This window comes from Megalopta genalis, chromosome 4, assembly GCF_051020955.1.
Source record: "Megalopta genalis isolate 19385.01 chromosome 4, iyMegGena1_principal, whole genome shotgun sequence".
In the NCBI taxonomy this organism is placed as follows: Eukaryota; Metazoa; Arthropoda; class Insecta; order Hymenoptera; family Halictidae; genus Megalopta; species Megalopta genalis.
The window spans coordinates 14,839,598-14,864,485 of NC_135016.1; the positions used below are offsets into that span (position 1 = coordinate 14,839,598).

Consider the following 24,888-nt stretch of genomic DNA (forward strand, 5'->3'; position numbering starts at 1 on the left):
TGGTATATAAATTAACATATACAGTAAATTCTCCCTAATTTTCCTTCAACTTGTAAACAACAATGAACAATTTGGGAAGAGGAGATACGATTATTCGAACCTTACACCTCGTTTTTATAATTCTTGACAATCGGAAACTATAAAAATAAGCCGTGAAGCTCGAATAATCGTATCTCCTCTTCCGAAATTGTCCATTTTTGTTTACAAACAAGGATAAACTTGAAAATGCAGACAAAAGAAAAAGAAACTGATATTACAGAAACAAAATTAATACTACAAGTATATGAACAATAAAAAAATCATATAGTAAAATTGAATATTTAATTTAATGAAGGATTTCTGATAAAATTGCAATAGAACAATTCAAAAATCGTAAAAGTTTCGAGAAAAATTATTATTAGTGACGCGGAACTTACCCCATATTTTATCCACAACTTTACCGTTATAAGACGAATTAATAAATCAAATTACAGACAAATAAATAAATAAAAAAATTAGATAAATAAAAAAATTGTGTAATATGTAATAAAACATATCTATGTACATATCTATAATACGTAGTACAAAGAACTTACAATATCTTCCATAATTTTTATGCATCCTGTACAAAGTTTAATCACAATTTAGTCCCTTTGATAAAACAGAATTATCTGTACATATTCAGCATTTATCATTATAGAATAATGTTAGTATAATCTAAGATTACAAGCAATAAAAACATATTAGTTCAGCAAAAATTTACTCAGATGATGAATAAAAGATAAAGATTAATGAAGAAAATTTGATTCTACACTATTAAATAATAATCAAATCGAATACAAATGTACTTGGATAACAATTTTCCGAATGAGAAGTTCATATTGAAATTCGTTGGGGAAATAATTGTTTTGTGTCAAAATGGAAGAATATAAATTGTTTTTTCGTAATTTATCGATTGATTTATTCCATGATAATTTTTACTATTAATTACTCTTTTTAATATTGCATCGTAGAGTTCAGTTTCCTTTGGGTTGATTTATCATTTATGCACTTTTAAATTGTGCACATTTATGCGCAATCTTTCAACGAGTACAGAGGAAGCCCATATATTCGACGATTCATGTTTATAACATGTGAATTTGTTTGGTTAGTGACGTCGTTTGTTTTGTCGAAGTAATCAGATCCAAGAAGTAAACATGCATACAGTATCACCAGCAAAATACTGGAAATTAAACTGAGTCTGAATGTAGATACATATGCATACATATATAACGGAATACATTCCTATAAGTATATTCTTACAAAATTACTTAAAACCAAAAACAGTGAATAATTATTCCTATTATTATTCGAATAATTTTACTATCTATATTCGAATCAAGAATACAGAATTATTCAAATAAATACGTAGCATAATTTATTACGAATGATGAACAATTATTATTCGATTAAAATATTTGATTGAAAGGAATTCATTTGAGTAATTATTTTAGGTAAATATTTATATTCGAAACAATTCGAATAATGCCCAACTCTATATGAGACACATAATTATTGAAAATTATGTCGGAGGCTAGTCGCCATTTTTCGCTTATAAAACAAATTAAAAAATTATGTTTTCAAACTTCTTTATCTGAGCTTATAATGAAAGTTTAAGTAGGTTTTAATTGTAAGCATTCTAAAAATATCGACACCTATTTCATTGTTCAGTAAACTAGTCCTAACATTTAAAAAGATTCGAATTTTACTCAACTCTCTGTATGTATAATAGGGTGACTCTTATTTTCGATTTCTGAATTTTCCTTGTGGTACTCATCAGAATTAAACATTAAAATAATTGATTACATGTTCATAAAATCGATCTTTCTCGAATATCTTCAAAATTGTTGATTGTAAAATCTGTTAGACGAAACTTGTAGGTTTGGATGGGGCATGTCTTTTACGTTCGTCGATTTTCGAAAAAAATTAAAAATTTTGTGTCTTAATTTTGAGAATTAAATTCTTTCCATCATTCTTGACAAATAAAGACATCAAATATATGTATGTATTTTATTTCCATCACTAAAGGATTGTTTTCTCGAAACGGTCGGAATTTCTGTTAATTAAAATATTCGTAAAAGGGAAGATAAATTACTCTCATTATATCTTATTTTTTATTTCTGTTCCTTCGCAAATGTTGCTTTTGGTCAAGGTTCGTGGAAACCTTCACCCATAAATCATTTGCAATCTACAGAACGTAACTTTTGTATTCGTTATTTTTAGAAAATAATATTCTATTCTTCCATTAATTTAATACCTTTCTCTCTCTCTCCCTCTCTCTCTCTCTCTCTCTCTCTCTCTCTCTCTTTCTTTCTCTCTGTTTGCTGCTTTATTTACCTGTCGCAGTTTAATTATTAATTCTAAGCCTCTATTAAAACTTGTATTTCTGAACCAAATCATTGTGATAGCAGAAATTCTGATCAATTTAAACAAGATTTTTGATTTCTAAAAAATGATCCATTAGGGTCGAAAATAACATAACAATAACTTTTTTTCGATTCGGTTTAATTATATTTATTTTCTTAATTTCGTTTCAATTCTGAGTTGACATTTTGTCATTACTTCTACATAAATTGAGCTTTCACATAAAAAGAAAATGTACTATATTTTCATGGAAACCGTGGTTTAACAACCATTCGAAGTTGGCCTTCACTCAGAATCCGCAGTAATGTACTCACGCTTACCCTAATACATAGGTGGCAGGCAAATACGAATATGACACATTTTAATTACGCGACAAAATATTACTAGTATTTTGCTATTGTATATTTACACGCCATTGTACTAAACATCCTAGTGGCGTAGAAACATTTCTCCAGTTCCGAAAATTTTGTAAAAATTGATTCGCTAACCGTAAACTACATTAGACGAATTAATATAAATATAGCTGATCAATTACAATTACGTGAAAGCCTCGCACGTGATAAATAGCGTTAAATTCTATTTCGTACGAGCAATGCTATTTTACAATTTTCAAACTAGGTACATACGTATTCGACTGACGATACTGCGCGCCATCTTTCACTAGTTTGGGACAGATTATACTGTAGCTGATAACCTCGGTATATGTACCTCGGTCTGCAGCAGTGTCTCAAGTTTTACAGAGCTAATCTACTACGCACACACCGACAAACTTCTGTTGTCGAACGTACCGCGTGTTTCCTTGAATTTTCGCCAGTGACAGTGGCTCTTTTCGTCAGCAGTCAGCTGTTTACCTACAAAACCAGAAACCAGTGCCGCCGAATACGCTGTAATGTCGTCCGAAAAATTTACCGGTCAGGATGCGGGCTACAACGTTGACATTGGAGGTAACTTTATCACGGGGAATAACAATCGTTACGCGTGTACAACTGTCAAATTTATTGCATTCCAACGATTCGATGAGATTCCTTTCGAACTTTGAGAAATTGCATGAAAAGCGTTCCAACCGTAGGTGGAGCACTTGTTATCGAACACATGCGCACGTGACAAGTCGTCGCATAGCGGCTTGAATCGTTGAAACGCTGATCAAGCATTAAAAACATTGGAAATATATTGAAAATGTTATTTAAAACGCTTTACATTGTGCGGTTTTTAAGATCACTGATCACGGATTCAATATCAAATTAATTCCGTAATCAACTTTTTTCAGGTAATAACGAATAAATAGTTTAATTAGATAGAGAGTGAATGTTGGAAACTACTGGTCGACAGTGTTCTAATATTTATGATAAAATTGTTATTGTCGAGGGTCAATCAGAAAATAGTAAAGTTTGTTTTTACTGTATTAATATCATTGAAAAGAACGAATGCGAGAATATTGGAAAGTCAGAGAAATGATGTAATTTATTTCTTTATATACACTTATATTTAATGTGTAATATAGATAGTAAAAACAATATGAATACTGTAATAATAAACTTATAATAGGAAATAACAAAAAATAAATTAGATTTAAATATTTGTTTGATCAGAATCGCAATTTGATCAGAATTAATTTGTTCATCGACTGTGACTAATGCTTTAATTGTCTGTAGCTCATAATAACGTTAACCAATTTCGATGATTTCTTCGGTATGCATATAAGTTACCGAGATCTTCAGAACGCATTTTTTAAATTTTCGTTATGGACTCAAAACACATGTTGTTTTGTTGAATTGTTCGAAAACAATTGTTTAATCATTGTCTATTAATTTTTGATTGTAAATTAATTCCTCTAACATCGTAAAAGATTCAGATCGCTTCGCGTAATTATAAAAAAAGTTATTCCGTTTTAAATGGTGTGCGCATACTTTTTTGACCCACTGTATATAGATCAAACAACTGAGAGTATTCTCTAGATTCAATTAGCAACATAAAGAATGAAAGATTTTCATGCAAAAAATGGATCTCGAAATTTTGGGCGAATAGGTATGAACCGATATTTTTGTGAAATTTGTATTCCGAAAGTTTATTTAAAATCGGTTATTAACACCTGATAAGTCTCCCCTGTGAATGTAGCCACCTGAGTTGATGTCTGTATTTTAAACATGAGCGAGTTCAGTTTTCAAGACGTTGTTGTATGCATATAGATCACAGAACTATCATTTTCAATAACAAAAGTTGTTTCAAATTGCAAAGATTAAACACAATGTCAATGAATTATATTCCACGTCAAATAATTCGAATCGATAAAAGTCAAATTGATGTTATAATTTAACGGTTCAATAATAAATTGTTATTGTTAATTTTTATTGATTCATACACTTTGAGATATTATATAACGATACCATTATTTTATTTTATATATATATATATATATATATATATATATATATAATAAAGCATATTATACCATTTTTTGTTACCAAAATATTTCAAATAACTTTTATTTTCGATCCCCGATATTAATTTAAATGGATTGTGGTAGCGTTATATAATATCTCAGAGTGTATGAATTAATAAAAATTAACAATAACAATTTATTATTGAACCGTTAAATTATAACATCAATTTGACTTTTATCGATTTTATCGATATATATAATAATGAACTACAAAAAATAAGCAACAAAAATCTGTTTATTGTTACAGTTGAAGCTATTAATAGCGAAATGTAAAAGAATCTGTTACAAATAACAATTATCGGTAGGGGAAATTCTATTTTGGTCATGCATAGTTTTATCAGAAACGGAAACATTATTTGGGTCGTCAATAATAATAGTTTTGGATCATAATTTTATGAAATGCAATACAGTTGACCTTTCTGTAACATGGTACATAATTTGAATGTTCCCATCGCGCGTCACAGTTTTTATTAACATAAGCAGTGGGGGAGACCGAGGACGGTTGTAACACATGTTATTATTACACATAAACTATTGTATTTACAACGACAATTATTGTACGAACCTCTTACCTACTTATCCGAGTAGGTTATTCAGTTACTGTGGTTTTGTTGGGCATTAAGGAATATCCAAGTTATTAATAAAACATGGGAAGCTGATAAAATGTTACAACCGACCCCGACCCCGGGTCGATTGTAACACAGAGCGGCATTCTTTACGTGCCCAGTCATCACAGCCACGACATTGGACTCATTTTTCATTAATTTTGCTTGTACTATAAGATTCCTAGCCATCTTCGTACGCTTTCATAAATTTTTGTACGAGGCATTTTAAAAGCTTGATTATGATATTAAATTATAGCAATTTTAAATTTGTTAGCTAACCTAATAAATATAAGTACCTATTTAAATTATAAGATGATGAAAATTAGGCGCAGAAATTTCTTACAATTGACCCCGACTGTCGGCGTTGCAATCGTACCCGTCCACATTTTCAAACTTTAATTATAAATTGTTATTTATCACATACTTATTAATGCAAGATAACTGTCAGCATTTCTTTAGAACGTATGAAATTAGGGATTTGAAACAAAAAGGAGGAATATATTTGCTAAAAAAGCACTTATCACAAAGTACATCACAATTTTGAAGCAGTAAGGAAAGTTAGCTTTTACTTGCCGTAAAGTTATTTTCATCCTCGTGCAGAGTGTGACAAATGTCATTTTACATCAGACAGGGTATCATGTAACTGGTTGTACAACCGGACAGGCGATGATTCTATGTTAAAAAATAAGTCGAAAAAGAGAATAACATTCTTTCATTTAAGGCTCCGTTTTCGAGGAAAATTATGTTGAAAATGTGATACTATTGAGTAGCAATCAAGTGACGTATCTGATCATGGTATACCAATTCTACTTCTCATCATACTACAAGCCACGCAAATTTCACGCATCTTCCAACTCAGTTTTCTCGAAAACGGAGCCTTAAATGAAACAATGTTATTCTTTTTTTTCGACTTATTTTCTGACGTAGAATCAACATCTATTCGGTTGTACCACTAGTTACCAAATTTTTAGAAAGAAATAAACTCTAATTGGCTTCTCTAATTGGTACCTATCTCACTCTAACCCAGGATCGAACAAAAAAGTCTCGAGACTCTTTATTTGTATACAATTTTTCTATTGATCCAAAAAACGCAGGCACGTAAATTGTAATACTTCTTGCGTGACACCTGTGGCCAAGCCTTAGTACTACATAATAACCGTATACCTCCTTATAACCTATATAAGGAGGTATACGGTTATTATGTAGTACTAAGGCTGATCTTTATACTCTTATATATATATATATATTATTTTTCCAGTGCGTATCGTGGACACTGATCTTTATACTCTTATATATATATATATATATATATAATATAATATAATATAAATTAAATTCAGAGAGCACAAACATCAGCCAATTCGCATCCAGTAAAAAGGGGCAGGTACTAGCCAATTAGAGTATATCACTTTCTAAAAATTGGTTATGTCTAGGTTATGTTCGGCACTAGCAGGTGCTGCCTCCAGTTACATATATGTATATGTTCTAATGGTTCAGTCAACTCCTATACCTCGTCTGTTCTTGCATCTTCGATTCCACGTCGACAGTTCTACTTAGGCGCCATCTTACAAAGCACTGTTCTAACTAAACTTGCTACATTTTTGCTCTACATTATCGATATCATGAATGCTGACGACTGAAAGCCATGCTCAAGGCCATACTCATAGGAGGGTATTTTTCGATGGGAAATGTATCATTCGAAAGATGAAGATCCAATGCAGAGCCCCGTGGTCATGATTTCATACAGAGAACTCATCAATGGTATAAAAATGCTTCGACTTCATGGCTCAATGTTTTGCCTGCTTTCTAACACTTATATTACGAAATATCTGTATAATCTCATTAAATCGTGATCACGGTATTCCGCCTTGAACCGTCCTCTCTCGAATGACTTATTTTCTAGCGAAAAATATTCGCATACAAAGACGAAATCTTGGGGAACTTAAACGTCCGTAAACCTATTATTTTTTTCGGGAACCTTGTTACTTTACTTTTATCGCGTCGCAATGTTACGAACAATGGATAAAAGTAAAAAAAGTGAAGTCTAAAATTCACAGCTTATTGTAATAAAAATAAATATTAATATAAATTTAATAAATATAAATATTTAAATTTAATTTTATTTAAATTTAAATTTAATAAAAATAAATATTAATATAAATTAAATTTAAATACTGTCCACAATTTTTACTGAATTTTCCGGTTCGTTGGCAAAAATGATGCTTGAAATTTATCCCAATTTTCAGTGTACTTTCTTTAAACACATGTCATTTCTCGAATGTTTATCCGATTTTTATAAATTATGTTTAGTATCATAAAGGCTTCCAAGCTGCAGAACAATCTTCATATAATATTAACAATTTGTTCCAATTTTGCGTGTTAAGTGTTTATCAACTTTGGCTTGAGTGTTTGCCCATCACGAATAAATCACGAACTTGCCAACACGAGACAATAAGACGCTGCTTCTACCGATAGTTGACCGTTCCTCCAACGAGGACGATTTCGAACACGCCAGCACACCGATTAGAAAATTCGACGGCCACTACTCAATTTCACACGTAATCAATCACAACAGAACCGAACTGACGACGAATGTAACATGTAACACAATCAGAATCGACAGAACACAAAAAACAGCGAAAGCTAAAAAAAACGCGAAAAATCACGAAACCGTAAAGAACAAGATGAATCGCGAAACAGTAAAGAATTTAAATTAATTTCAACGAGACGTTGTTAATACTTAACTTCGTCAGTGCCATCACTAATATTGAAATATTTAAGAAAAACAATATATACATAAAAATAATATTCGTTGAACACTAGTTGGTCGACACGCGTACATTGCCATGAAATCGTTCGAGGCCGACATGTTTTACAAATGAGGCGAGGTGAAGCGAAATGACCAGCGATCGTGTCTAAAGACAGTAGTAGACTGATTTATTTTCCGTGCGTAACAGCGCACGGTGGTCTGACGAAGCAGCAATCTGTGGCCAAAATTATTTTAGCATTGCTTCAAGGTTTAAGGTTATATTATAGTAGGTTGTTGAATTCGTGTCTCAACACAAGCTAGAATATTAATTAATTAACGTTTAAAAAATCGAGGCGATCAGCATTTCTTATGAGAAGAAAACTTTTTTCTGTAAGTTTTTCAATTTCAATTTGTAGAAGAGTAAATGCTGACTAACTTCTGTTCGAAGCATCTTTTTGCCAGATTATTGAAAATGTGTGAAAAATCATGATTTGATTTGGAATATGGATACATGGATTAATATTATAAATATAATTGGTCATTTCGTACATAATTATATATTTATATAAAAGATAGAAACCGATCTGGCTCACGCCGATCTGAACTCAAATCATGTAAGATATTGAAAGTCGAACAGACACAATAATTAAACTACTACAATTAATCTAATCCTTAATTCAACATCGAGGTCACAAACATTTTTATCTCCAAAAATATTATGCTGTTATCCCTAAGGTAATTTATCTATTTACATATAAAAATATGATTCTACATTTTTAAAGTTATTTAAATTTAAATATATCCCCAATAAAATAAATATATTATAATTTGTTATTATATTAATGTTAATTATAATAAACCTATTAAATTCTATAGGGTCTTCTCGTCCCTTAACTAAATTTAAGTATTTTTACTTAAAATCTAAATTATTTATTTCATTTTAGACAATTTATATTATGGGACTTTATATATATATATATTACATTTTTACATTTTTTTACACATATTATATATTATTGTTATTATATTATTATTATTATATATTATTATTATATATTATATATATTATTTTATTTTTACATTTTTACACATAATATATATTATATTATAGAACTACCATTTCACTGCACATCCAATCCGCAGTGAATCGTCAGCCAATCAGAGCAAAGAAATTTTCTATATCGATCCTCGCTAACGAATCAAGCTGCGGCTTGGAGATGTGCAGAAGTAGGACCCATTACTGCACAAGCTTGTCTGCTCGTCCAGGCGTCGAAATACACCTCGAGCTTTATTTTTCGAATACCATAAAGCCAAAGGGTGCGATTTTAAGATACACATAAAATTGATATGCCCTTAATAACGATGAAATCATCTTTTGTATGAAACAAGTTTCTTTTTATCAATTATTAACATTTTTTCTGTAAACCAAACGTTTAAACTGTTACATGCATTTCGATGTTTATACATATAATAAAAAATGGATTTAGTAACTAAAGTAACAAGTGAGCCGTTTATTTTGAAAGTGGCATAAGTCACTTTGTTTTTAAGTCGATATATTTAAGGGTTTGTGTTTTAACACGTTTAAAAATATGGATGCTAACTTTCGAGAAGTTGTATTTGTTATCTCAGGATACTGATATTTTTCTCAGTATAAATAATTTCGTATAAACATTAAAAAATCACCACTTTTCATTACGGTAAAGTGACTTATGCCACTTTCAAAATAAACGGCTCAAGTAACAAGTAACTAAAATATACCAATTTACCAACATGATAACATAATACAAACTTGTATATTGATACCTTATAATAATTAGACTGCGGATTTTATGCAATTGTTGCAAAAACGTATAGGTCGAATGCAAAACAGTAAAAACATTTAAGGAATTTAAAAGCTTTATTTTATTATTTGCAGCTCGTTAACATTATTAGGAAAAGAAGTCAATGTTTCTGTAGCTTCTGTATTTTGCAATTAGTGCAGACAATTTTTATTTTGCACAAAAATCCGTAGTATAATAATAATTCATTTCAAGAATTAGTTTCTTTACATTTTTATCATCCGGTCTTTATAACGTTATATCTTGTTATAGAATTGTCTGAATTAATATTGTAGATTTTAAAGCTTTTGGGGGATTGTAAACCCATTAGAAAAAACAATCTTTCAAAATTTGAAAGTTGCAAAAAAATTGACTTTTGGCCATGGTCGCTGCTTTGCCAGACCAGTGTGCAGCGGCTCATCGGGCCTTGCCTCGTAACAATGGCTCATCGGGCCTCGCATACCTGTTTTTATCGATCCGATGAGGATATTGATTTTATATCGGGTGTATCGCCGATACGGAAGCCAGAAGAATGAGTTAGTTTCCTATTAGAAATCTCTATTTCACGTGTTTACGTTTAATTAATACCGCACTTGTTTGGGCTCGTGTCATTTTTAATGCATTTGTCGCGTGTATTCCAGTACACGTATTGCATGCGAAGCATGTGTGCGTGCAAACGATGCCGCAGTGTCTTGAAACGCTGGAAAGCTGGTCAAGACTTCATACTTCGAAGTAACGAATATAGTTTAAATAAATTGTAATATCAGTAGTTAATCGAAGTATATGAAACAATAGAAAAATTAACACAAACAAGTTACTATTGAATTGTTAAATCGCAACTTTCGTTTGACTTCTATTGTTTCGAATTGTTTGAAGTGTAATACAGTTCATCGGTACTGTGTTTAATCTTTGCAATCTGAAATAGCTTTTGTTACTGCAAATGGTATTTTTGAGACTTAAATAGGAAAGATTTTTATTTTTATTCTCCCAGCCCTGTGCACGTGAACAGACACAATTTAAGATAATTATTGTTAATTAAAAGTTGTTAATATAAAATACAAACACGGCACGGAATATCCATATACACCTCCCCCCTCCCTCCAAAAGTATTAGGACACCTGCTGGTTTAGTATAAACTGTAATTTTTCATTCAGTTAAGCTAATGTTTTACGTTTATTATATTAATGAATCCTACTCCTGCACACCTCCAGGCCGTAGCATAATCCATTAGCGAGGATCGTTATAGAAATTTTCTTTGCTCTGATTGGCTGACGATTCACTGCTGAGACAGGATACACTGCGGATTGGGCGCGCAGTGAAATGGTGGGGATGTGTGCGCCAATTTAGGAAATAAGGAAAGCGTGCAGGGGTAGGTCCCATTACTGTATTAACCTTTAAGTACATGATTTTTTGTTTTGAATTTTAAAAAATCGTTTTTTATAGGAATGTAGTCATAGGTTACATAAAAAATAAATAAAAAAGTCTAGGTAATAATATCGAGTATTTATTTTGAAAAAAAGTCGTATGTAGACTTTTGGCAACAATATGCGTTTATTACTAAAATTATTGTAGACGTAAACAAATGGTCATGTATTTATATTATCTATTAGCATAGGAATTTGTTGGCAGAGATTATGTGAGATCTGATCCTTGGTAATGGCGAGCGTGATTGATGTACTGTCCGTGATGGAGAAGAAGCACATGTAAACTGGGTAGAGGCACGTCGTGAAGTGAAAGTTGCGATACCTGAAACGAACAAAGGGCGGAAGCGGAAAACAGGATATAGGTGGCGCGCTAGTGTTTCTTCTTACAGAATTTTCACATTATTTATAAATGAAATGCAGCAATGCAATTGCGATTTTTGTTGTGACACAAAGCAACCTTGCATTTGATGCACTCAGTCCTTTGCAACCTGGATTATATTATTAACCTTATCACCCACCACATTCAAATGTCAAAAAACATATAACTTACTCGCCAAAAGTAATGTCAAGTCTTTTATTTCACACATGGTCTATTGTCTCTTGTTATCAACGTGTGTTCGGAAACGCACATATTCAGGTTTTTGAATAAAATTAAGTGGAACTGGCATGTAGATAATTGGCAACAATATGCATTTAAGGGTTAAGTTTTATGGCATCGTATTCTCGGAAGTATAGTCCTCACGCGACAAAAAGATACTTTTGTGTTTACATTCCCCCTCTTTCCAGCTGCCCCACTGCCGCAGCTATCGGTCGCTATTGGCCGAAAACAGCGACGAAGACGGACGACGGACGGCAGTAACTGGTAACTGCGGCAGTGGGGCAGCTAGTAAGAGGGGGAATGCAAACACAAATGTGCCTTCGTGTCGCGTGAGAACTGCAGTAGCGGACATATATTTCAGACCACTTGAAAAACAGTATAACTTCTTTAAGATTGGACTAAATTACTTGAATTTTTTTTGAATGATAAAGGGACCAGTCTACTAGACAATGACTTTAATACTTTTTAAAAATTTAGAAACTCATGTTTTTCAACTTTTTGATCTGAACCTGTTACGAAAATTAAAAAAATGCATTTTGTAGATCTTGGTAAGTTATAGGCACGCAAAAGATTAAAAAAACTGCAGATTTCTCACACTTATTGGTCAAAAGTGTCAAAAATCCGAACAAAACTGCAATTTTTGCGATCTGCAATTTTCTTACAGTTCCTGTCAAGGTCAACCTACAAAATGCCATTTCTAAATTTTCGTTATAGAGCCAGATCAAAAAGTTTTTTATTCTTATTCTCATTCCAAGGGATAGCAAAATTTAAAAAAGTGTTAGAGTCATAGTCTAATAGGCTGATCTCTCTATCATCTAAAAAACATTCTAGTCATTTAGTTCGGTTTTGAAAAAAGTTATACCATTTTTCAAGTGGTCTTAAATATACGTCTGCTACTGTATGCATATTGAGTTAGAAGTGTTTGTTACTTATGGAATGGAGTCAAATGGGATCAGAAATATAGTAGACAAACTAATAAAACGGATGCCGAAGTTAGCCCAAGTAGTAATTAAAAAACGCGGTGGATATGTCGACGAAAAGAAAATTGAATTTTCTTTTATAAGACTGACTTTATTTTTATTATTAGACTTATTAGACTTTCATACAATTAACATTGAATTAAATTGAAGAAATTATGACAATTTCCTATCGATTTCTCAAATTTATTTAATTCTTTGCGAGTGTCCTAATACTTTTGAAGGGAAGGGTACATACAGAGTGTCTCACGAACTCTGTCCACTTGCGTAGGTTGGTTAGGTCAGGGTTTGGTCGGGTAATATAAATGGCATTTCTGCAAGTGCAGGTATAGAGGAGATGCAGAGGCCAACTTTGTTCTTTTAAATAGAATGTCCAATTTTTTATGCTCGATTTCGTTGGATTGACGTATTTTGTGCATAAAAGTGCTGAGTTGCATTCGTATTATGTAAAAAAAACGTGCTAGGAAAGAATGAACATTAAATTGTGACGGTAGAATATTTCTGATAAACACATGCTCAATTACTCTTGTTTACATCTAACAGGAATGCGAATCAAATATAAAGATAAAAGTGAGACTTTTACCGAGGATCAACTGGTGTGCAAAGAACCTATCGGACAGTTCGAAGCATGGTTCGAAGAAGCCTGTAGAACGCCTCAGATTTTCGAACCGAACGCCATGTTCCTCGCCACGGCTACTAAGTAATGATCGAACAATTGTGTGGTTACAAGGAAAGACGCCGAACGTCACATGTTTTCGGATTTGTCGGGTATTAATGTGATTTACGTCGTACAAAACGCATATCATGTCGTAGTTAGTTTCATTTATTTTTTCATAGTTTTATTTTTTCATAGTTTCATTTAGCACTAGTGACGGTAAAAAACACTAATCATGCATATTTTTATATTTTTAATATAAATCCAGAAATAGGATCAGATTTTACAATATGTCCATATTTCAGTGCCCTCTTGTATTTAACCCTTTGCACTCGAGTGACGACTCCAAGGCGCCATTAAAAATTGTTATCTCACATTTTAAAATAATTGTATTAATCGAATTTGTTTATATCTTGAAAGACTGTTAAAAGCATAACTGTTGCACGAATCACAAAATTCAATTTCGTATGTTTAAAATGCACTAGGTTATATGAAATGGAAATACCGTGGGTCAGAAAAATTATTTTAAATTTTACGTTAATTTGGCTTCGAGTGCAAGGAGTTTAACCTGAGTCTAACCTCAGTTTCATTCGAAGCAATATTATGAGAAAAGGGAAACAGATTGGAAACGTTATTAAAAGAAGCACGATAATTGCAACAATAAAGATCTACTAATCGTGCATGTTTTTATATTGATTAAATAAATCCAGATGTGGAATCAGATTTTAGAACTTGTCCGTATTTCGGTGCCCTCTTGTATTGGACCGCGTGATCAATCCTAACCTCACTTTGTGAAAACAATATTATGAGAAAAGAAAAACAGATCCGAAATGTTATTACAAGAAGCATAGTAACTGCAGGATATACCTACAAGGTGGAAATAGGGGGCACACAGTGGAAATATGGACAGACACAAAAATACGGGGCACGGAAGTATGGAAAGGCGCGGAAATACGGGGCACGGAATCATGTGCCGAGCTCTTGGAATTATGGTCAGAAACACCTCCTTGAGGTACAATCAAATTACTACCTTAATTGCTTGCCTTTAATTGTTTACGCCAACATTTCCATGTCAGTTGTATAAGACAGGAACAATTGATGGACGTATATACAGGATGGTCCATGCAACTTGTTGAGAATCTTTATAACTTCCAAAATATGCGTTGCACGAAAAAATGTTGTATGCAAAAATTGCAAAGTTTGAAGAAGTACATTATGTAATGTATTTATTTTTTTATACGTGATGGCATTTCGGAGATTTGAAGGTCGAATTTTTTTTTAATAGAATACTATATTTTTTATATAAAAATATGGAAGAATATCGAACTCTGAGTAAAAAGGTTATATTAGCCCAAAGCCTAATAGCTAACGAATAATTTAACTTTATTTCTCGAACATTTTCTTCACTTTTCGCTGACCTGCGGAAATCTGTGATAAGGTTGAATCTCCAACTCGATATTACGTGAAGAAAATTTTTAAGAAATAAAGTGAAATTACTCGTTAGCTATTAGGTTTAGGACTAATTATAGATTCTAATTTATTAATACAGGGTGTCCTAAAAATGTCTCGCAATCCGGAAATGGCGGGTTCCTCAGATCATTTGAAGCAGCTTTTTCCTTTACAAAAATTTTCTCCGAGGCACCGTGAACGAGTTATTAACGAAAAACAGTGACCAATAAGAATCGAGTACGGCTGACGCGAGGCGGCCCAGCCAACCAGCGCACGAAGCCCAGTTCCGCTCATTGGCTTGGCCGCCTCGCGCCAGCTGAGCACGCCTCTCATTGGTCACTGTTTTTCGTTAATAACTCGTTAACGGTGCCTCGGAGAAAATTTTTGTAAAGGAAAAAGTTGCTTCGAATGACCCGAGAAACCCGTCACTTTCGGATTGCGAGACATTTTTTGGACACCTTGTATATTATATTATATTAATCATTATAGATCGCTAATACGATACATTGTTAGGGCTTGTTTACTATCAAGATACGATAGAAGAATACATTAAATACAGGATACTAAAAAATGATATGTGTATTTTTTGCTGAATTTAGTTTATTATTCTCAGTCAAGGTATTGTTCAAAATGCATGTGCAGTAGACTGATATTTAAATTTGATTCCTCGAAGCCACCCATGCAGCCATAGAATCTACCTGACCCAATATGTACCACGAATTATGAAACACCGTGTATGCGTACGTAGCACTCGAAGGGGTAATTCTGATCAATAATTCTTTGTGTTAGTGTGTTTCCTTGTTTTTTTTCGGAATTTGTTTTCATGACTTTTATTCTAAAAAATACGTAAAAATCCTATATTCTACAGCTCGATTAATGTATAAACTAAAATTTGTTGAAATCGTGACATATGGCGTTCTTCCTTACAATTACAGAATTATGTCGCTTATTTGTCAATCATCCTATTTGCGGAAATATTTTTACATGATTTTTACAGTGATGGCATGCCGTCTGTACGAGCAGTATTGCTGAAAGGTTTCGGTACCGAAGGATTCAAATTTTATACGAACTACGAAAGTAGAAAGGGTCGCGAACTGGTAAGTGTACATTTTATCGTAAGTGGAAGAGACATTATAAAATTCTCGCGATCCGGAACCAGAGAAATTTATACGAACATTATATTCTAGGCAAACTCGATCCATTACAGTGGTGCAAGGCTAAATTTACACAAAATCTACGCGCGTAAACAAACTTACCCGAGAATGTCTCTCCCTTTTAAAGCATGTCACATTCATTTAAATTAGAAGAGTCTCAACTCTCCATTATTGCTGCAATTACAAAGCTAAGGCTATGATTACTGGAAATGAAATTTTCTTTATCGCGCGTTTATTTTTTCCTGGTTAAATTATATTTGCTGGTTAAATCCTCTAAATCCTTTTAAATGGTGAACTTCGACTGCGTTAACTCGCTTACTTGATCGCACTGTGCTCAAATTTACTTTCTAGCTTCTCAATATCATTATGAAGATATTATGGTAGATGAATACAATAAATTTTCCCAAATTGTCCCTCGGCTTGGGAAGAAAAATGGACAACTGAGAAAAAGGGAATACGATTATTTGAGTCTCGCCGCTTGCTCTTATAGTTGTTGATAAAATCGGCTACTATGAAAACAAGTCACGAAGCTCAAACAATCGTTTCTCCTCTTCCCAAGTTGTCCATTTCTGTTTCCAAGCTGAGAGACAATGTCGGGGAATTTACTGTATGTCCAAAAATTTGTCGTTACAATGATTTCAAGTGTATAATTTGTGTATATTTTGGGAAAACATTTTCGAGGTAGTTGAATTTGTCGATAAGGTGTCTCCTCTCAGATTTTGTGACGGGACATTTTTCTGTTCTTGTACTTATTTACTTACCTATTTACTATTTTACATAAATTCGAAGCTTGAGAATATTCATCGTGTCTCTTTCACAGAATCAATGAAAACACTTTTCCAGAAAATCGTTGCGTACGTGTTTATTATAACAACGTTACAAAAACCTCAAGAAGTACAGACTCTGACAGAGTATACTGTTTTGACATATTTGCTATCGGATTTTTTACAATGTTCTCGACTATAACGCTGTCCAACAAATTTTAACTTTTTTTTTTGGATTTTGTGATATTCGATGAATGATCTTTCTTGTAGAGTGCCACTTCTCAAACATGAATCCAAAAACAAAATCGCTATTTCACCCTCAATTTTTGAAAAATTCGAATTTTTGTAAAGACATCGAATTTTGAACAAAAATAAGACATTACGTGAAAATTAAAAACGTAAAGATGTAATGTTTCACAATCAAAACCGTGCTGCGTACTAGACGAGTTTCCTTGTTCTTCCGTTGGCGATTCAGAGAACGATCTCCATAACTGGCAAAAAGATTTCTATCATAACTGACAAAATTTTATCTTCACTACTGCGAGGTATAGTTGGAACTAGGCGAACGTTAAAAACACAATTACAATCGTAATTACTTGCATTATAAGCGATTAAAGTTTAGGACTTCAATTTATTACACAAGTATTAAGTCTACCGGAAAGTTCTGTCCGTTTGAGAAATGAAAGGAAATAATAGATTTTTCATCAATTTAGTAATATTTATTGTACAATATAATTTCCGTCGTTACTTATGACCTCTTGCCAGCGTGATGGCAATTTGTGAGCAACATTTTTCAAAAATATATGTCTCAAATGAATATGTGCATATCTATTGAAATTTGCAATGACATTATCAGACAGAACTTTCCGGTAGACCTAATAATTATAATCGTAATTACATCGTTGTTCCGTCCTTCAACGGAATTTTCGTGCTGCGTCCGTCTAACTTTCTCCGGGACGAATTACCTTTTTTCTTTTACCCCTAAAAATCATTTTATTGACGAGGAATCTTCGGCTCAGCAAGACAAATTAACAGTCCTTCAACGAACGACGTGCAATTAACAAAAGGTCACTCATTGGGCTTTCAATTTCGTAGAGCCATAGCCTTATTTATTGCAGTTTCTAAGTTTATAATTTTTTTCGAGCCGTCTCCTTTCCGGCAATAAAGTCATTTCTGCACTTTCGAATAATGCACACCTCATCGGCAGCACCGGTCCGGTCGCTCGTCCGGGGTTTCTTGCTACCTGCGGCACTGCGTGCTACGTCACTTTTACATCCCCTTTCATCGCGTCACTGGTCAATCAATTTCTAGTCTTCTGTCCACGAAACGGTATAAAAACTCGAAACCGATTCTTCTTTTGGTCATTCGTCAGTCATTAATAAGTCATTAGTCATTGGTTTCTTGTGACTTATTCATTCTTGTGTCTTGTCTTCGGCCAGTCAGTGTCAGTTAAACTCAGTCATTCTCGCTCGGTCTCTAGTCCGCGACTTTGTTTCAACAGGCACGCGCTGTCCGTTTCAACCAAGTTCTGAATCGCAGTCAATCTGCTTCAGTCAACTTCAGCAGACTCCAGCTCACGCTAGTCTACTACACTCAACTCTTAAACTTCAGTAGACTCCAGCTCACGCTAGTCTACTATTCAGTTAGTCAGTCAACTCAGCTTCAGTTAACTACGATAGACTCCAGCTCACGCTAGTCTACTACTCAGATAGTCTTTCAACCTTCGACCATCGAATTGAGTGCTTTATACTGCTTCAATTCATTCTACAAAATTAAAACAGCTGTTCATCTTTAATTAGACGAACAGCGATACTAATCAATCCCATCGCTTAGCGCAATCGGCCTTGCAACCCGAGAGATTTTGTAATCGCGGAGTTTTAGCATCGGGTGTACTCGTTGTGCACCCTATAATCGTGTTTGATTTAATATTAATCAGGAGAACGAGACGAACACGGGAGTGAAAGTCTGATTGACAAAGAACCGAATTTAAGGAATATTAATATTTTTCATTTAAATGACTGAGCTCGCACGAGTCCTTAATATCTATCGAATGTCTTCAACTTCGGTTTCTTTTCTTGTTCAATCCACCACAAAAAATTGTAGTACCTCTACCGTAACTGTCGCTCGGCAGAACCGGGATTATGTCAGTTCTGGATAAAATACTGTACCATAATCTCTACCATACCTGTGACTCAGCATACCGGAAATATATTTTTATTTATAGAGAAACTGCTAAGTCTCTACGATAACTGTCACTCAGCGTAACCGAATTTGTGCTAATTATGGAGAGAAATACTGTAATATCAGTTACGCTAAAATACGTTAAATAAACGAAACTAAATCCAAGGATTAATAAATACGTGACGAATGATTTTCTGAACAAACGGTTTCATTGCTTCAATTTGACTCTTCATTAGATCAATATTACGTCAATTCTGGCTTCTTAGGCGGAGAATCCGAATGCAGCTGTGTCCTTCTACTGGGAACCGTTGAAGCGGGTGGTAAGAAAATACGAATTACAATAGTCACCGCTTAATAGTCACAGATAATGGACCGCATCGTTAACATTAACAAGGGAGACAGGAAGACAGTGGTATTCCCTTTTTGCTTTTATGCTAATCCGCAGGCCATCTTTTCATCATTGCATAATAATTACAATAATATCTGGACTCCTGCACGTTTTTCTACCTCCTTAAGCAAACGCTTGTGCTAAAGATCGAAATGGTTCCGAAAATAAAAGCATTTCAAACTGTTATTGGTATATTAGATTTGAGTGAAACAGTTATTGAGAACCGAAAAAATGTCATAACTGTTACAAATAGACTGCGGATGTTTATGCAAAATGTATATGTCGAATTATGCAAAATTAATGCAGAATATATTCTGGAATATGAAATATACAGTGACTCGAATTAATATTCGGACACGATATTGTTACAAGAATTATTGCTCCTTTTTATTGTTTAAGATAGTATTATTGAATCAATTGTTTTCTCATATAATAAAGCACTTCTTAAAGTAAGTAGAAACATAAATTTTGTTTATTTATTCCACATGGTTTTTTTTGTATAATAAGCGATAAACAAGATTGTGACAAAATTTAACGTCGCAAAAATATTCGGACAGCGAATGCATTACATTAATTTTATATAAAATGAAAATCTTTTTCATCATGTTATCATAATATTAATATTTTGTCGGTTGACCCTTTTGTTTTATTACTTCATGTAATCGCTTGGGCATATTACAGATGATTTTATTTAAATAATCCGTCGAAATCCGTTTCCATTCGTCTAACAAACGTTGTTTTATCTCTGTTGCTGTCCTTGTAGGTGTTGTACGAATTTTGCGGTCCAATTGATTCCATAAATTTTCGATTGGGTTTAAATCAGGCGATTGAGGAGGAGGATGCAATGCTTTTGGACAATTGTATACTAAATATTCTTGTACAATTCTGACCTTATTATTATTCAAGACACGACACAACGCAGTGTTGCAGATACAATACAATAGGTGCCATCCTGTAGACGCGCCACGCCATTTTGCGGGACTCTCGCACATGCGTCGCCTGCCCCCACTCCTTGCGTAGCGACTTTTTCTGAATACACTGCGCATGATACACATGTTGTACCAGTGATTGTAAACGTTAACCAAATTTGATACTGTGTTAATTGAGAATCACTTTAAGGATAATGTGTCCCACACTAATTTCATTATAGCAGCTGGTAAAATGCGAAAATCGGCTTCAATAAGAGCCAAATCATCAGTAAGATTTTCATTCTTGAAAATCTTATAAATAGTTACAGTAGAGTAACATTGCACACTGTAACTATGTTCCCCAACGTTTTAGAATCTAGTCAATCGAATATATATGATATACAGGGTGTTCCAAAATCATGTTACTTCGAGGATATAACCTTAGGAACCTCTCGTTTCTAGGAAGTAACATGATTTTGGGACACTCTGTATGGAGAAATAAGACGAACATATGCAAAAAAATAGATAATATGCAAAACAGAAATTATGTTTTTAATATCCTCTAATGTCAAAACAAATTTCTGTCCAAGTCCCACAAATTGATCTCTTCCCTACAAACATATGCATTTGCATAAACATCCGCAGTTTAATCACAACTGTTTTCAACTGCTGGCTTCTATTTCCATTATTTTACTACTCGCTTAATACGCAGTGAATCTTGTTTCAGCATGAATCGTCACTCAAACAGAGCGAAGCAATTTCTCTCCTCATCCTTCGATCGTTTTCTAAACTACGGGTCCAAAAGTGAAAATGCGCAAGAGTTCCGGTATTGCCGTAGAGCAAACCAAGAATGCTTTTTAATATCATTGTGTTCTCTAATTAGTAAAAAACTGCGTAGGTCCGTGTAGAAGGCCGAGTGCAAAAGACATCCGCCCAGGACTCGGATCGTTACTTTCAAAGCCGACCGTACTCGAATCAAATAGGATCAATGGCCAGCAAGCAGAGTGATGTGATTGCAAGTAGGCAAACACTGATAGTGAGAGAAAGAGAGCTGGCAGCTCAATTCCCAGAAGGACATGTGAAAAGACCGGCCTGTTGGTAATTGATTTCGTTGAATTAATTCAGGACGATTGAATCGCCGTGCGTTATGAAAAGAAGCACGTCTCATTTGTCTTACAAAGAAAAGCATACATAGTTGCCTCCGATGCGATTGGAGATATCATGTTTCTTGCATGATTTACGTTACATTCGCGACTAGTGCCACAAGTATTCAAAACAATTGTTGTAAATCTCAACTGTCTTAAATAGGTTGTAAAGTGACAAGTTATGGCAGTATGGTTGAATTACATAATGTTACAGCATATGCTAAAATAGAATGGAGAAAACATTCTCGACGGTAAAGAGTTAAAACTGATCCATTTTATGATTTCTTATAAGAAGTAGCACATTTTGGTTATAACGACGAAGTAACTGTTGTACGAGCATCATGGTGTAAGAAGGAGAGATGGACCGACTATGGTTACCCCACGGCAAAACTTCTAAATTTACTTCATTTGACATCACCGATGCACAGTGGTCGGTTTCTATAAAAAAAGTGGGAAAAAGTCAGTTTTATAAAAAGTATCCCTATAATGAATAATTTATTCACTAGTAGTCAGTTAAACATGTAGCTTATTATTTATATTTTTTGTTCATTTTGGACACGGCTACGTGGCTTCAAAGTAGCCTATGCTTCAGATCAGCCTAAATTCATGTTATCGTTTATAATTATCTTGTTCTTTGGAAATAAATAATATTTACAGAATTTAATGTACTTATAGTATGTACGTGAATTATGTCACAAGACACTTTTATATCTCTCATATTTTTTAAGTTATGTCCAATTGAATATGTCGTATCTTCATTTCATTTTTTCATTACGAGTTCGGTTGAGTTCAATGTTCGCTTTGATCGCATTTTGAAGTGCGATGCCTTACATTAATAGCAAAACAAAAATTGGCTGCTATTAGTTGCTATTGGAGAAATCGTCTAATAATAATGCTAAAATGGCACGTGCCACAAATCTATGGGCTACCGAGTTACGCGAAATGTTTTGAATAGGTTGAGTAAAATATCAATATTTCAACTTTTCGCATTCTATTGAAACTAATGAGAGTAATTAGAAATTATATTTTTTTCGATTATATACAGACTTTTGCTCACATCCGACCTATTTATGTCAACTATGAGGAACAGAACGTTGGAGCAATGTTCGCAACGTGAAAATGGAGAGGATGTTCAATTTAATTTAATTAAAAAATTTATTTGTAAACAATTAAAACACTGCATTTTTTTCATTATTCTATCTCAACAAAAATGTAAATATATGTACTACTAATATATTAGGTCTACCGGAAAGTTCTGTCTGATAATGTCATTGCAAATTTCAATAGATATACACATATTCATTTGAGACATATATTTTTGAAATATGTTGCTCACAAATTGCCATCACGCTGGCAAGAGGTCATAAGTAACGACGGAAATTATATTGTACAATAAATATTACTAAATTTATGAAAAATCTATTATTTCCTTTTATTTCTCAAACGAACAGAACTTTCCGGTAGACCTAATAAAATGAAGAAGTATGAAAAAGTATGAAAACCGACTACTGTTCTACTAAGCGGAAGTGGGCTTCGTGCGCTCGTTGGCTGGGCCGTCTCGCACCAATCGAGCTCGCCTCTTATTGGTCAGTGTTTTTCGTTAATAACTCGTAAACAAAGCCGCGGATTGCATTTTCGCTAAGGAAACAGTTACTTCAAACGACCTCAGGAGCTCCCCATTTCCAGATTGCGAAACATATTTTTGGGACACCCTGTACAGGGTGGCTGATTCTACATGGCCAGGGAACGATTCTACATGGAGAAATAAGTCGAAAAAAAAGAGTAACATACATATAAGTCAACACGCATATAAGTCATCAAGATCTGTAAAACGCATTTTTTAAATTTACGTTATAGATTCAAAGAAAAAACTTGAAAAAGGAGAGTTTTTTATTTTCTTTTTGTCATTCCGAATAATAGCAAAATTAAAAAAAAGCATTTTAATCATTGTGTAGTTGGGTAATGCCCCTCTGTCAGCTAGAAAAGAAAATCAGCTAAAACAGTTATACCGCGCGTGTAATATATATTGTAGATAAATTACAAATAATTACGAATAATATTATTATAGATAATTACTTTAATTCCTGCATGACAAAATGTGCTAGTTACTGTCGGCAACATCCAAACGTTACTTTCGTGAATGGAACATAGTTATTGCAATAGCATGAACGAAACATGCTAGTGTTCGTAAAATATTTGAGACAAATAGGGTATGCTTCTTTCCGTAACGCTAATAAAATAACGCTCGTTGTTGACTTCAGGTTTTGTGTATTGAGAATTCGTTATGTACTGAAATTATTTATTTTTCAGGGGTGGATACGTTATTATACCACACTCCGTAGAATTTTGGCAAGGTCAAAGCGATCGCTTGCACGATAGAATACGTTTTAGACGACCCAAACCGAACGATAGGATCGACAATGTGCTTGTGCATCAGGGGGACAATGGATGGGTTTATGAAAGACTTTCACCATAGTTGGCGATGAAAAGAAGATCGAGTGATTTATTCAGTACAAATGCTAAGAATACAAGAAATTGTGACTCAACAACCAGAGATACGAACGGTGTCACCACGTTAGATTCACGAACATTCTTCAGAATATTTGAAGCTTCTTTTTATAATTAAAAATTATATACGATTAAAAAATAACTAACTAAAATATTTACATAAATTACTAAAATATATACAATTCTCGCTTCTATTGAATAATAAGAAAATTGTATAGCTTTAACAAAATCGATTTGTTACTGAACAATAAAAGTATGTCGAACTGGACAAAATGACTCGCTTCAGATTTCTTATTTTATTATAATAATGTTACATTTTGCGGAAATTATTAAATAAATAGATTTGTTTCTAAACATGCTAGAGTGAGCCATTCTATTACTATGAACAGATGGAAAAATTACATCCCATATTTACGTTATTTTCAATTACGTCCCATGTTTTTACTTTCGTTTTCTGCATTTCAGATAATAAAATGATGACGAAAATAACAGCAGTGTAAATGAAGTGTTACTAAAATTTCAAATACACTTATTTGTACAGAGTTATTTAGCGTACACCATTTATTGCCAATTTAAATGGATCAAGTAAAAAGCAAAAATCTGAGATCATTGCATTGAAATAATCAAACAGAAACTGAATACAAGTTGATATCGAAGATAAATTGGATCCCCGCTAAAGACGATTATCGGGATAAATATATTGTGAGTAAAGGCGGGTGAATAATAAGTGTCTAACAGTACGCA

General features: G+C 33.4%; 1 protein-coding gene across 1 annotated transcript; it reads left to right on the top strand.

Annotated features, from left to right (window-relative positions):
* Positions 1 to 3,035: 3,035 nt before the first annotated feature.
* LOC117217835 (pyridoxine/pyridoxamine 5'-phosphate oxidase) lies at positions 3,036 to 24,420 on the top strand. The gene is made up of 6 exons (XM_033465697.2): positions 3,036 to 3,326; positions 13,536 to 13,692; positions 16,094 to 16,193; positions 19,462 to 19,515; positions 21,390 to 21,589; positions 23,947 to 24,420. Exons 1-6 carry the CDS (start codon positions 3,272 to 3,274, stop codon positions 24,110 to 24,112), a joined length of 732 nt encoding a protein of 243 aa, XP_033321588.1. The 5' UTR covers positions 3,036 to 3,271; the 3' UTR covers positions 24,113 to 24,420.
* The last annotated feature ends 468 nt before the right edge of the window (positions 24,421 to 24,888 follow it).

Bases quoted from the DNA above. Each gene is read 5' to 3' on its own strand.
- LOC117217835 (XM_033465697.2), top strand. From the start codon at position 3,272: ATGTCGTCCGAAAAATTTACCGGTCAGGATGCGGGCTACAACGTTGAC. The intron at 13,693-16,093 runs GTAATGATCGAA...TGATTTTTACAG, and splicing joins TTCCTCGCCACGGCTACTAA to TGATGGCATGCCGTCTGTAC. The intron at 21,590-23,946 runs GTAATTGATTTC...TTTATTTTTCAG, and splicing joins GTGAAAAGACCGGCCTGTTG to GGGTGGATACGTTATTATAC.